Below are 15792 nucleotides of genomic sequence, written 5' to 3' on the forward strand. Positions count from 1 at the left end.
ATTGCCCGAGATAGGCTTTTTTTTACAAGTTCAGAATTTGATTTTAATGCTTATGCTACTTAAGACGAAGGAAAACACTTAATTAATTCTTCCTCTTTTAAAGAAAACATACAGGTCTAATCCTCTCTCCCCCAGTTAGCTAGCCCATTAGAGACCAAGACACATTGAAACAGGGGTTCTTAGTCTTTTTTGTTTCATGTACCTTTGGCAGTTAGAAGCCTATGTGTCCCTTTGTCAGATGTTTTAGAAATGTATACAAAAGAAACCATTTATATTGGAAAAAATGTGATCTTTTTTCCTTTTTCAAGTTCTTAGACCTCAGGTTAACCTCTGAGCTGGAGCATACCCAAGATGGTAGAGCACTTAAAATTATGTCATGAGGAATGGTTAAATAAACTGGGGATAGCTGCCTAGGGGGTATTACTCAGTTACTTAAAGGATTTGTCATGTGGAAGCAGGATTGGATTTTGTATCTATAGAGGCTTGGCCATCTAGGTTGGTGAAGTCGATAGAGCAAGGAGCCTGAACTCATCTTGAGTTCAAATATGGCCTCAGACACTTGGCAAGTCACTTAACCATGTTTCCTCATTTGTAAAATGAGCTAGAGAAGGAAATAGCAAACCATTCCAATACCTTTGCCAAGAAAACCCCAAAAGTGTTCAGGAAGAATTGGACACTACTGAACCATAATTATACGGAGGCTAGAATTGAGAGCCCCTGGGTAGAAAACATTTTTAACTTTCCTTTTTTTCCCCAGAAACTTATTGTTTCTTTATTTATTGCTTAGGAATTGTTGAGTTCCTTGTCAATGAAGGTGCTCATAGCAGAGGCAAGCTACTTCTAGGATTTTATGGATTTTTTATCTTAGGTTCAGTACTTCTAGATGATTCTTTTGAAACAAAGACTTCATTGTGACTTTTCTAAAGAAAATTGCCTAATGGCACAATTTATCTCAAATGAAAGATAATGGGGCCTACTATACACTACATCTTCATGGTTGTTACTCATCACTTTGCTGTTTGAATCATCCTAGCTAATTTTTTTTTTTTTATCTTGGAACTGCAGAACATCCTTTATATAAGCAGCAGACTAGGCATTGGACAGGGCAAGAAGAATCAGAAATTATGTTTGATTGTGTACTTGTTCCCTAAGTATATTAGAACTAGGATCCAGACTCTCTTGACTACCTGGGATTCTTTTCATAAATCAGTACAAGTTTTTTTGTATTTTCTTTTTAAAAACAGAGGTCAATATAGCTAACTGCTGTAAATTAAAGGACTTGGAACATGTAAGTGAATGCATAATGATTAAATTCAAAATATCTGTTTTCTTAGGGGAGATTTTTCCAAGGTCAGGGCCATATTAAGTTGATCAAATCTCCAAATAAAGATAAATACCTACAGTGCAAATGCTTCATATTGGTTAAAATGAATCAAATGCTTTAGCTACTAGAGAATCAGAGTCATCATTTTAAAATAAAACTTGAAAGAGCTAGGTTTTATTTCACATATTCTAGAAGCCAACTATTCATGCCTGTGGTGAGCCAGGAGAAGAGAGCTTACTTCTCTTTAAATGAAGAAAAAAAGTTTAATCATTTCAGGTATGATGAAGATCTCCAAATTCTGTGCCCTAGAACTTGAGAGGTACTTCTGCCTAAAACTTAAACAGGGTATCCCAGAAATCTCAGTACAATCTTTAAAAAGTCAAAGCTTTTGGCTATCTGGTATTTAGGGCATATGTCACTAGCTAAATCTTAATTCACAAAGACAACTCAATAAGGCAGCTGTGGATTTCCTTATCCTAAGAACTGCTTTCTTATGGCCTGTTTGAATGTTAACTTCAGAACTTACCTCTAAATTGCTGAATGAATGGAACTTTTGGATGGGATTTAAGTTGACATTTTGAAAGAAGTTTGGTGAGTGTCTACCAAATAAAGTGATTTTAATTGTATAATATATGTAAACTACTCCCAACTTTTCTCAATCTGAAGATAAGGCCCAGTCACAGCATAACAGAAGAGACCTCTCTTTTACCTGTTACCATATTCCTATTGATAATCGTGCCAACTATTTGAATAAAGTTTAAAAAGAAGAGGGGCCTGGGACTGATGTTCTCATTTTTAAACTGTGAGCAGATGACCATGCTACATGAACACTGAACAAAGAGTTGTAGGAAATCATGATGGCTTTCACAAACACAAAATAATTATTATTTAATGGTATGCATCTATATCAATATGCTCTTTTACAGATGAGGAAATGGGGATAAAGAGTTGGATAACTTGCCCAGGGTACCACAGCTAGTAAATGTCTTGAAATTACTTTTAAACCAAGCTCTCTGTGACCCTAGGCCTGGCACTCTATCCATTGTACCACCCAACAATAATTTTAAAGACTTTGGAAGTGACAGCTAAGTGGTGCAATGGATAGAAAATTAACTTAAAAGACAGGAAATTCTGGATTCAAATCCAGTCTCAGATACTTCCTAGCTGTGTGACATTGACTATGGCTCTTAACCTCTCTCAGCCTCATCCTTATAAAATGGGGATAATATACTCATTCCCAGGATTGTAGGGAAAAAAATTTGTAAAGAGCTTTTCAAACCATAAAACTATTTGAATGCTAGCTGTTATCATGGAATTCTAAAAACTTTAGTATCTTGCCCAGGATCACATAGGAAGAAGAATAGTGTTAGAGACAACACCTGAATCAAGGTTTTACTAGTTTTGAGGCCACCTCCCTATTCCAGGCAGCTAGGTGGCAAAGTGGATAGAGTGCTGGACCTTCTGCAGTCAAGGAAGATGAGTCCAAATGGAGCCTCAGACACTTCTATGTGACACTAGATAATTCACTTAACTTCTCTGCCTCTATTTCCTCATCTATAAAATGAGGATAAAAGATAGCACCTATCTCCCAGAGTTGTGAGGACCAAATGAGATAATTTTGAAGCACTTGGCAAACACAAAAAACACCATATAAATATGATTGTATATCATGGCTCAAGGTGTAGGTACTTTGGATATCATTCTCAGAAAACCAGTCCAGGAGCTAGTTCTTTCTCAGGCTTTTGCTAACTGGCTAAGAAAAAGACTGCTTGTTTACATGTAGCTACAGACTAAGGAGTCTTCTATAAACATTAAGCACCTGTACAAAGCATCGTACTAAGCACTGGAACATACAAAGACAATGTGAAAAACTGCCCTTGGCCTCAAGAAGATTCTATTCTATTCAGCAGGACATAACTTGCACATTTAAGTAAATACAGTAAAATCTGACTAAGGTAAGTGGTCAGGAAGTCTTTCCTGAAGAAAGGGGAAAGGCTAGAAGTTGAGCAAATTTGTTCTAGTTTGAACACAGGCTGTTGATTGGAGGATTATATCCCTTTTCAATGAGGGAAGATCTATCTCCTGTTATAGTGGTGAGTTTAGGGAGGGTAATTAAATCAAGTAGAAATTTCCTTTCTCCCCTATTCTGGATATTTAAGGGAAGACCGCTTTGTTTTGATGTATGTTTTGTTTTTGTTGGTCTGAATTAAAGGGGTGAGGGAAGGAAAAACAAGCATTTAGCAAGCAGTAATACATGCCAAATACTGTGCTAAGTATTTTATAAACATTTTCTCATTGATCCACAAATACTATTATCCCATTTTACAGCTGAGGAAACTAAAGCAGAGATGAAGTGACTAGGGTCATAAAGTTAAAAAATGTCACCTTGAATTTGAAATCGGGTCTTCTTGACTCCAAGCCCTATCCACTTCACTCTCTAGCAGCCTCAAAAGATAAGCACGTCTACTTTTTGTTTTATACACATAACCAATCCTTGCCCCTCTAGGAAGTACCTTCTAAAAGGTCCCTTGATATATGTATGTGAAGACATGTTTCTGAGACACAGACATCTTAGAAGATATTCTTGGAGATAACTTTCTGAAGTCTAAGGTAACAATTTTAAAAGCTGGGAAGGGAAGTAGGACCACCAGATTAAGATTTTTTTTAAGGCAATTCAGTGGATTCTAACCCAGAAGCAACAGAATAGGGCAAATTTCCCTAAAGTTACTTTGAATCATTTTAGTGTTGTTCTATTCCTGGAAAGGATGAACAAAGATTTTAAAATAATTTTTCAAAAAATCAGCTAGTGACTAGATAAAATTAGTTTTGAGATTTCCCCATTTCATCCCAACAGGCTCCTTTTCTTTTTCTTGCTCTCTACAGTGCAGCTATGATCATCCTCTGTCTTTCATTTGAACTGTTCACCCTTTAGGTAAAGGTCAAATAGGCAATCTTTCCAAAGGTAACTTTCTATCCTGGAAATAAACCTTGGGATGTTGTCAGTTTTCTATTTCCCCTTACATTCCAAAAGGGAATCCTACTTCTTCTAGGTCTAGAGGATGTCCACAAGACAACTTTGATCTTGGTTAGGGGCAGGATAAAGGTGGAGCTTACATGAAGGGAAGATGAAAGGCCTGTTGCCAGTGGATGTAAGTTGTCTTCAGCCTTATTTTCACACTTCTTTGGGAACAGCCCAGGTTCTGTGTTTGAATGTTTAAAGAACTCTGCAAACTGGTCAAATGCTTCTGCAAGGATGATCAGCTGAGAATTGGGTTCCATAGTCCCCTCAATGACTTTATAGTGCCTCATAAGTACAGAGCACTAAACTAGTTTGATCAGAATTAAGTCCTAGTTTTTCCAGCTGTGCAAGCTTGAAGGAGTTTATCTTTCTAAATATAATTTCCCAATCTATAAAATGGAGATAATGAGAACAGCATTTAGAGAGTTAAGGACTGCAGAAATCATTTCATCCGAATCTAAGAATTGGCCCAAAGAGGTTAAAGAGCTTGTCTGAGATTATATAGGCATTATATAGTCATGAGATAATAGGATCCCGGAGTTAGAACCAGAAGATCATATATTTTAACATTTTACAGATGAGGAAACTGAAGACCAAAGAGTTTAAGTAGTGTGGCTCCAGATAAATTAGGCTGTAAGTAGGAGAACTAGGAACTGAAAATAAATCCTCTAGTTCTCAGTGTGTTGCTCTAAGTGTATTGACACTAAGTGCTTATAGAATCTGTAAACCTAAAGTTAACACTCTGTAGGATAAGGAGCTGGGGCTAGACTTATAATTTCATTAATATAGAGAGCTCCTTCAAGATAAGGAATGTGAGAAATAATTTGACCCCCACCCTATTTTAGTAGACCCCTGCCCATACTAGATCAATGATTTTATCAGTATTATCCAGTTTAGTGTGATTTCCTTAGGGGGGGGGTAAGTGATTAATTCCTAGATATTTCTTTTAAGGATAATCAGCTAATCTTAAAGCATAATAGAGTTAGAAGTAGGTTATAGTTGAAAAGGTTCTTTCAGATTAAATTTATGTTTGACTTGCAAGATTAGAGAAAGAAGTCTTCACCCCAGGCCTGAACATCAGGCACTTTATGATAGAGATGTTACAAGCTTCAGTGAAAAGCCCTGAGATATAGTAAGAGCCTCTTTACCCTGTATCACTTTTTTTTTTTCCACCATCCATCCGAGGCAGACCTAGAGAAGAAGCTGGACCTAAGAACCAGCAACCTTACCAGGCATCAGTTCAGGAACTGTTACTGGGGTGCCCAGGAACTGTTGCTAAAAGTTCGTGTTGTAAGGATAGGGTATAGATGGGCTGGTTGCTATATGCCCACCTTATTGTTTAGTAGCAATGTAGCTTCGGGGCGTACCAAGAGTTTCAAGTCTCAATGAAATAATACACTGGGGCAACTAGGTGGCTCGGCAGATTGAGAGGCAGGCCTAGAGATGGGTGGTCTCAAATCTGACCTCTGACACTTCCTGTGTGACCCTGGGAAGGTCACTTAACCCAAATTCCCTAGCCCTCACCACTCACTCTTGCCTTAGAACCAATATACAGTATTGATTCTAAGATGGAAGGTAAGGGTTAAAAAAAAAGAAAAGAAATAATACACTACTGCCTGGGCTGTCCAGGCTTATAAGGATGGGGGTGTATACTGAAGGGGATAAAAGCTGTAGTCTGGTAAAGGTAGGGGGTCTCAGACTGGGAGGAAGTTCTGGGATCCTATTTGTTGGAGAGGGCCAGGTCCCTCTACTAAATGATTGGCTTGGAGCTCTGCTGCAGTTGTTTTATTGAAGATCAGACAAATTTCTAACTTTATAGGAGTTTCCCTCTACTAGTGTCACTTGGCATCTTCTTTATAATTTATAGTTTTAGAGAGTTGCCTAGAAACCTGAGAGGTGACTTGCATAGGTTAACACATTCATATGTATAGAGGTGGGACTAGAACTAAGATCTTACTGGCTTGGAGTCTGGTTCCTGGTCACTATATCATGCTCACAATGTAGGGTACCTGCATGGGGATAAATGAAGAATAGAGGATCAGCAGGCTATTGGCAGAAGTTCAGGCAAATGATTGGCTTTGGCGAGGTCAAGCAACAGGTTTAGGTATCTCAGTACTGGGAAAACTATGATTTTCTGGGATTAACATACCAGGTAAGAACATAATCACCTGAACAAAGAGAATTATGGTTACTGGGGATGACTACAGGGCAATCCTACCTTGGAGACAGGGCAGAAATATAGTCAGTGAAAAACAAAACAGAAACTTTATTCCTGAAAAAATAGAGTTAAAGCCAAAACAATCCACTCTGATTCTAGCCCACTGCTGTGTTTAGAGAGGCATCTTGGATAGTGGAAAGAGCTGTGGACTTGGAGTCAGAGGAGCTGGGCTTGAATCCTACCTTTGATATTTCTTTGCTGTTACACCTTGAAAGTCATTTAACTTCTGAATCTGATTCCTCCTCTATATAATTGAGACACAAATAGTTGTACCAATTAAGTCATAGGATTGTTACACAGGTCGATTTCTATCCTGCGTCAGACCTTGATTCAGTTGTGTGACCCTACTAACAAGTCACTTTTTAACTTCACTCTCAAGTTTCTTCTTTTAGTCTAAAAAGTGGGAATAATAGGACCTTCCTCATAGGGCACTAGGGAGACTCAAAAGTGTTTTTAAAGTACTTCACAAACCTTTAAGTCCTCTAAAAAGCTTACCTATTATTATTATTATTACTGATGTATGTAGGAAAGTTTATCAGCTTAATAATGCTAAATAAATATGAGTCATTTATCTGATTAGAACTAGGACTGGAGTTTGGTTTGGGGCTCAGCATGAGGGTTAAGTAAACTCAGCCAATATGGTTAGAGGATGAGGATGGGGCAGAGATGTCAAACATCTGGCTGATGGCCAAACAGAAGTAGCAATACTCTTGAGGGTAGCTAAAACTGTTAAAATGCTAAACTATGTTAAATTGGGAAATATTTAATAAGATAAATAAAAATACAGTAGAACACATATAATATGTTTTTTCTAAGTCACTATGTGACTTGTAGGACTTAGTAGCCCCTTTTCTATTTGAATTTTATGACACTGGCATGGGAGATCGAAAACAATTTCTTTTTGCTCTTTTAGGGCTCCAGGAAAGGAGAATTGATTGTAATTCACAGACTTTTTGTCAGGTCTTTTTTCCCCCCCTCCTTAAATAAAGCCTATGCATGACAGTTTTCTTTTGGTTCCTTAAGAGATCATCTCTATATCCTAGAGTTTCCAGAAATTTTCTTCATCAGGCTCCTGAAACTCCAGGAATTCTTCCATTTTAAGGACTGAAACCAAACAAGGTCATTTGGTCTTTTGGGATATAGAACAAGTTTCATATTCTAATGGGACTGTCAGAGCAAGGTTTTAACTCTTCAAGTTAAGAGTGGGATAACTTGGGGGAAGCTGGGTGGCTCAGTGGATTGAGAGCCAGGTCCTGGGTTCAAATCTGGCCTCAGACACTTCCTAGCTGTGTGACCCTGGGCAAGTCACTTAATCCCTATTGCCTAGCCCTTACACAGTATTGATTCTAAGACGGAAGGTAAGGGTTTAAAAAAAAAAAAAAGGAATAACTTCACAGAAGACAGTAGTCTCTTCCTTAAAGATCCACTTGGGGAAAATCCCTACCCAAGATTAGTGTCATAGAATTTGAGAGGAAATGAGAGTATATTAAACAATGAGAATCCTTTTAAGAGTTCTGTGTCATATGTTCCTTCTCTGAGACAGAATGGATCAATCTGTGCAAGTCTATTCTAATGCTAGATGTAATTTTAAAAAATTCTTTTCAGTGAACAAAAATTAATTTTCTTACTCTTCTACCTTCCTCCCATCCCAATTAAAAAAGAACAGAAAAACAAAACCTTTGTGACAAATACACATAGTCATATGAAACAAATTCTCATGCTGGCCATGTCCAAAAATGTTTAATTCTGGACCTTGAATCCATGATCTTTTTGTTAGGATATGGGTAGCATCTCATCTGGAATCATGGTTGATTATTGTATTGATGAGAGTTATAAAGTAAAATATCAGTAGCTGAAATTTTCTGAGTGCTTTAAGGTTTATAAAGCATTTTGTGATCATGACATCATTTAATCCAAATAACAACCCTATGAGGTAAGCTCTATATCTATTACTGTTCCCATTTTATAAAATGGACAAACTGAGTTCATAAAGGTTCATGAATTTGCCTATGGCCACACAAGGAATGTTAAAGGCAGGGTTTGAACCCAGCTTTCTTTTGAATCAGAGTTTTATACTACAATTCAAATTCTTATACTACATAATTCTAATCATTTACAATAGTAACCACTTTTGGTATTTTTCCTCCTTAGAATTCTTATGGAGAGATTGAGGAATACTTAATCTTAATTTTAATAATTTGAAACCTAATTTTAGTTTGTTTTTTGTTTTTATGTCAGTTTTAAATCTCTCCTCCCCTTCTCTAGCACATTGAGCCATCCCTTATGAGAAAGAATAAGTAGAGAAAAAAAGCAGTTGAGCAAAACTAGCAAGCACATCAATTGAATCTGACAGTATATCCAGTGTCCAACACAAGTAGGTCCCACATCTTCAAAGGAGGGATACCTTAAAGGTAGTTAGTCTTGCCAAGGGATTGTATTGTGGATTCTTTCCAAGTATGGTTTCTCCTCTACTTTTTTCTCCATACCTAATTAAGCCTTGTTGGAGATTGTGTGTGTGTATGGCAGAGGGGGGCCATAGGTGGGGGTGCTCCCCCCCCAAATGCCACTGGTGCCCAGTGTCTGTAAATTCAATGCCATCATTCAGTCTTATTATCTAGAAGGCCTGGATATCAGGAAACTAAACTGTTTAAGTAGTGCTCCTGAGCAATCTTCATCTGTTTTTTTAAATATTTGTGGTAAATTTTGTTACAATATATTATAATCCTCATCTTGCTCCCAGTTGAATCCTCCACAATGAAGTCCTTGAAAACAGCGAAGTCATAAGACATCTGAGTGATTTTGATGAGTACATACAACCTTCAACTTGAATAGTTTTTTGTTTGTTAAAAGAAAGATGGTGCTTTTAAGCTAGCAACAATGTTTTATTGTTTTTGATCTGAGATTTGTTACGATTGAAAATTGTATTATTTTTAGAGTTGTTGCAAGCACATTGTACTTTTAGTTCTTCTTTGTTTACTTTGTATCCCTTCGTGAATTCTTCCTATATTTCTTTAAGTTATTTATTTTATGTAGTAATAATATCCTTTATACTCATATAATTATAGTTCATCTATTTAATCACTAATCATAGAATTTATTTACCTTTTTTTGCTGTAACAAATAGTACCCTTATTAATATTTTTAAATATTATAAAATTTTTTAAAAAAGAAATGAGATTTCACAAAGTGCTTTGAGCCTTTCAGAGCATCCCATGCTGAGAATTGAGTGTAAAGAACCAATAGGCTTTTGCTTGACTGCCTAACAGGGATCTTTAAGTACCCAGAGCAAAGAGAGAAAAATAGAATTGGAAATCAAAAAGCCCCTGGTCAATAACAGAAATTTCTTCCAGACTGTTTTCAACTAATTAATCCAGTAGCTATTTATTACATTTCTACTGTGCTTGGTAGTATATGTGGTTTGTTGCCTCCCTTAATGTCCCTGTTACTTATTTTTTAAACCTTGCCTTCTGTCTTAGACTCAATACTAACTATTGGTTCCAAGACAGAAGAGCAGTAAGGACTAGACAATTGAGGGTAAGTGATTTACCCAGGGTCATACAGCTAGGCAGTATCTGAGGTCAAATTTGAACCCAGGACTTCCCATTTTTATTCATTGAGAAACTTAGATGCCCCCTATTCTTAATTCTGTTTGTATGCTTTTTAGTATACTTAATATTATTTCTATTTCTCATGATTTGTTCCTTCTATTTGGATATTGTTGTTCATTTGTTTCAGTTGAGTCTGACTCTTTGTGACTTCATTTGGAGTTTTCTTGGCAAAGATACTGGAGTGATTTGCCATTTCCATCACCATTTTATAGATAAGGAACTGAGGCCAAAAGGGTTACTTGACTTGCCCAGGGTCTAACAGGCTAGGCTCTATTTGCCTAATGGCTTTTCCTATAGAACAAAGTACATAGGCTTTATGACAGGTTTTTTTTTTTTTAACATTAAAGGCATTTTCTATCTTGAATCTGTTTAGAATTATTAATTCTGACCTTGGATTATCAAGTGCATTATTAGTATATATTTCTTAAGGTGTAAACAAAAGAATTTTCAGTGGAAAGAATCATGAGTCCTGAGTTCAAATTCCAGATCTAATGTTTACTAGCTGTATAATCTTTGGCAAATCACTTGACCTCTGTTTGCCCCCAATTTCTTCACCTTGTAAAATGGGAATAATAATTTCACCTACATCTCAGAGTTGCTGGGAGGATCAAATAGGATAATAATTATAAAGCTCTTGGGCATAGCAGCAGCTGTCACAGAGTAAGTGCTATATACATGCTAACTAGTGTTATTACTTTGGGCAAGTCAGTTAACTTTAATGGGCCTGGTTTCATCATTTGTAGAATAAGGGTTGGATTAGGTAACCTCTCAGATGCTTTTCAGCTTTGCATCTCTGATTCTTTTATATTATGACTATATTTATAAATAGGAATGCTTTATATTTTAAGAAAATCTGGTAAATAAAAATCCACATTTGTGAAAATTACAATTTTTTTATTTTTGAAAGTATTCTTCATTTTATCACAGATTTCCTTGGAAGACAGATTCTTATTGTCTACATAGATCTTTTTGCTCAAGTAACTATTACTTTTAATATTTGAGTTTCTTCTCTTTCAGGTGCCAGATTTCACCATTACTGACTTGTCTTCTGAAGCTTATGAAATTCCAGACATTTTAGGTTTGGATGATGAGGATGAAGCTGATTATTCACAATTTAATGGGTTTGTTAACCAAGATCAAAATAATGAATAAAATGCAACAAACTGATTTTCTTCATGTTTTCTCCAAGTATTCATTTCATTTTTGGGAGTTGTAGTTTTGTTTTAATTTTATTGATTCCTTATTTCATTCCCCATAATAGCTGTTAACCAACTTTTTCTTCCTTATTTAAGTCCTCCCACTTCACTCTTGTTCTTTATGCTTACAGCAAATAATACACTAAGGAAATTGAGACCATTTGATGCACATTCCTCCAGCTTTCCACTCTTCAAAACTTTGTCTCTGTTTCTAATTTCACTCATTTCTGTCATCTTGCTCCAGGAATAATCTTTTTTCTTAATACTCTCTACTTCTTTTAATTTTTGCCTACAAACAGAGTAGTTTCTCACTTCCTTAAAGTATCCTCTATTGATCCTCCTGTCTTTATCTAGCTATAGTCCAGCTTGTTTCTCCCTGAGGTTTCTTAAAGAGGTGGTTATATTTACTACAACCACTCTTTCATCACTTCCCTCCTTAATCCCTTTTAACTTTGTTAATGGAACTCCCCTCAAAAGATACAACCTTTGCCAATCAGTAAACCTCTATTAATCTCTTACTATGGGCCAGGCACCTCTAGGTGCCATGAGTACAAATAAAAAGAAATAAAAAATCCCTATTTGCAAAGATTCCCATTTAATCCCATGGCCTTTTTATTTTATTGTTTCAAATTATCCCTACCCCCACTCCCCAGTTTTCCAACATCTGTTTTTTCTTCCTCTCACATGAAACCCCCCACTGGAGAAAATACACAAACAAAAAACAAAACTCTTGTAACAAATAAACATAATGATGCAAAAACAAATTCTTCCACTTGCTATGTTCAAGAATGTGTCTCATTCGGTGTCAGGGAGGTAGTTAGCATTATTTACCATCAGTCATTTAGAATCATGTTTGATCATTGTGTTAACCAGAGTTCTTAGGTCTCAGTGTACTTTTTTGTGTCTCTGCATGAGGTATTCGCCACTATTGACCACCTTTCTCCTTTTGGAGCCTATCTTTTCCTTTGGCTTCTGAGACTCAGTCTTGATCTATTTATCTCTTTAACCTCTGCTTGTCTGTAACCTGTGTTGGCTCCTCATCCCTGAATTGAATTGTTTAATTTGTTCTCAAAAAATACTGGCAGTATGATTTTTTCCCCTTCTTCTCTATGTTTTGTTTAAAAAATTCTGGTTGTGTAGACTATTAATCTAGCTTGATAATTTCATCATTAAAATGCCTGAAATAAAGTTTGAGCATTGCCATTTGGTATGAGTCTTCTTTTACTGATTATGAATAATGCTACCTGAGTAGTTATTCTTTTGGAAGTTAAAGAAGGAGTAAAAAGAAGGTGAATTCAGAAGGACAAATTGGATAACCATGATTGACTTATTCTACATTGACAATATAAATAAAAAGAACAACATTTACAGTGTAAATAAATAAAAAGAACGATATTTGAAAAATCAAAAGTGAATATAACAGGGGCAGCTGGGTAGCTCAGTGGAGTGAGAGTCAGGCCTAGAGACAGGAGGTCCTAGGTTCAAACCCGGCCTCAGCCGCTTCCCAGCTGTGTGACCCTGGGCAAGTCACTTGACCCCCATTGCCCACCCTTACCAATCTTCCACCTATGAGACAATACACCGAAGTACAAGGGTTAAAAAAAAAAAAAAAAAAAAGTGAATATAACAATTATAAAGATCAAGAAAGACTTAAATGAAGTGATCTAAGAAGACATCCCCAACCCATTCCTTCGTGGAGGTGCAAGGTCCATAGATGGTACACTGGTTTGTTGCTAGAATGCTCATGGTATAATTTTCTGGGATATTATCCATAAATCCAGATGTATGCTTTCCACCAATCCAAATATGTTTCCTATGTGGCATCATATGCTTTAATCCAATGATCAAACTACTTAACTCTTCCCAAATTGATTAAGGAGTTTTTCCATCTATTTTATACCTTTGATTGAATCAATCATTCAAACTTCTTACTTTTGGACTTGGGAGTGAAGATGGTGGAGTGGGAAGCGGTGTGGGGAGCTTTACTCCACCTAGAGGTAAGACTATTCCAAATAGATCTGAAAGATTCTGACAAGGAAATCCAGAAAAGGTCACAGTGAGTTCTTTGTCTAGGCAAGCTTAGCATACAGAGATAGACATCTTCAGACCTTGGGGATCCTAGAAATTCTACTTAAAGAAAAACTGTCCAGATCTCCTAGAACCAGAAGGCAAAGTAAAAATAGAATTCTCTGGTCGCTACCCGAAAGAAACTCCAAAATGAAACACTCACGAACAGTATAGCCAAAATCTAGAGCTTCTAGGTCAAAGGAATAAATACCTCAAGTAATCGGGAAGAATTGAAATATTGACAGGATCCCATTTGATTTAGTAGTCACTACTATAAAAGAGCTAGAGAACTTGAAATGCAATACTCTAGAAAGCAAAGGATGTAGACTTGCAGTCAAAAATGACTTAATCAGAAAAACTGAATATGGTGGGGTGGGAGGAGAACCAGATATTTAATGAAATAGAAAAGACTTCCTAGCATACCTGACAGAAAAACAAACAAAACTGGAGTTAGGGAAAAACTGAAGTTCAAACATAGGAATGAAGAGAAATGTAAAAAAGTAAACGCAAAAGAACAATGATAAAGGTCTAAATAGGGATCAATTCCTGACATTAAAATATAGAGTAATGATATACATGTTCCTTCTGAACCTATCAGCACTAGGGTCCAAAAAGGGAGTCTGATTAGACAAGGCCTGGGAGGGATTTTTTTGTCTTGATCTTAACTGTGATCTTGTTATGATGTTAAAAATGAAAAGAGAGGAGAAAAGAAATATATTCCAGTTCAAGGTGAAGGGAAAGGGTTTAGAAAATTATCTTCCATGATCAGGGTACAAAAGGGGACATTCATACAAAGAACAAACAAAGAGGCCTGGGATGGAGGGAGAAGCTGACACTTGGGCCTCAACCTCATCTGAATTGGTCAAAAGATGAAAGAATATACTCATACATAAATACATTTCACTTGGGTGTAGTTTAGGTGGCTCAGTGGATAGAGAGCCAGGCCCAAAGATGGGAGGTCCTGAGTTCAAATTTGACCTCAGATACTACTTTTTTTTTAATTTTTAGAAAAATTTTCCATGATTACATAATTCATGTTTTTACTTTACCTTTCACCCCCTCAATCCCCCTCCCCCCTTTAGCTAACTCACATTTCCACTGGTTTTAACATGTGTGGTCAGTCAAGACTTATTTATGTATTATTGATAGTTACATTGGTGTGGTCTTTTCCGGGTCTACATCCCCAATCATGTCCTCATCAACCCAAGTGTTCAAGCAGTTGTTTTTCTACTATTTTTCCATTCCTGTAGTTCTTCCTCTGAATGTGGGTAGCGTTCTTTTCCCTAAATCCCTCAGAATTGTCTTGGGTCATTGCTGCTAGGACAGATGTCCATTACATTCGATTTTACCACAGTGTATCAGTCTCTGTGTACAATGTTCTTCTGGCTCTGCTCCTTTCGCTCTGCATCAATTCCTGGAGGTCTTTCCAGTTCACATGGAATTCCTCCAGTTTATTATTCCTTTGATCACAATAGTATTCCATCAACAACATATACCACAATTTGTTCAGCCATTCCCCAATTGAAGGGCATACCCTTGCTTTCCAGTTTTTTGCCACCACAAAGAGCGCAGCTATAAATATTTTTGTACAAATCTGTTTATCTATGATCTCTTTGGGGTACAATCCCAGCAATGGTATGGCTGGAACAAAGGGCAGGCATTCTTTTATCAATCTTTGGACATAGTTCCAAATTGCCATCCAGAATGGTTGGATCAGTTCACAACTTCACCAGCAGGGTATTAATGTCCTAATTTTGCCACATCCCCTCCAACATTCAGATCCTTCTTAGTTGTGTGACTCTGGGCAAATCACTTAACTGCCATTACCTAGCCCTTACCACACTTCTGCCTTGGAACTAAAACACAGAATTGAATCTAAGACAAAAGGTAAGGTTTTTAAATATATATATGTATATTTCACTCAATAGGGAAATGGGAGGGAAAAAGGAGAAGGGAAAAGGGGAATAAAAAGGTGGGATTAGTTCTAGGCAAATAAAATCTAAGGTTGTACAAAAATAATTATAACTTTTTAAAAAGAAAGATGTATATTTATAATTTAGTTATTTTTAACATTCTTTTCTTTTTAAATTTTGTATTACAGATTTTCTCTTTTCTTTCTACTCCTTCCCCACTGTTAAAAGGTAATTTAGATGGGTGACTGGGATTTTACTTAACCCAGTCTCAGGCTCAGAGAGCAAGATGGCTACTCTCTGTCCTAGGCCGGTAGATAATCACTCAGACTCCACTTAACAGTAACAGGTTGTTGATTCCAGTAAGGAAAGGTATGTGGGCTGAGGATTCCCTAATAAAAAAAACACGACTTTTTTCCCACCTTCTGACTCTGCAAAGAGTTACTTCTG

The 15792-nt window shown here is 36.6% G+C and overlaps 1 protein-coding gene across 2 annotated transcripts in view; it reads left to right on the forward strand.

Annotated features, from left to right (window-relative positions):
- Positions 1–12568, forward strand: part of PLIN2 (perilipin 2) — a 54724-nt gene extending 42156 nt beyond the window's left edge. For both annotated transcript variants that reach the window (XM_044685312.1, XM_044685305.1), the window contains exon 9: positions 11187–12568. In XM_044685312.1, the coding sequence (XP_044541247.1) occupies positions 11187–11321 (135 nt within the window). In that variant the 3' untranslated portion in view covers positions 11322–12568. The remainder of the gene's footprint in view (positions 1–11186) is intronic.
- The last annotated feature ends 3224 nt before the right edge of the window (positions 12569–15792 follow it).

Source organism: Gracilinanus agilis, chromosome 1, assembly GCF_016433145.1.
Source record: "Gracilinanus agilis isolate LMUSP501 chromosome 1, AgileGrace, whole genome shotgun sequence".
In the NCBI taxonomy this organism is placed as follows: domain Eukaryota; kingdom Metazoa; phylum Chordata; class Mammalia; order Didelphimorphia; family Didelphidae; genus Gracilinanus; species Gracilinanus agilis.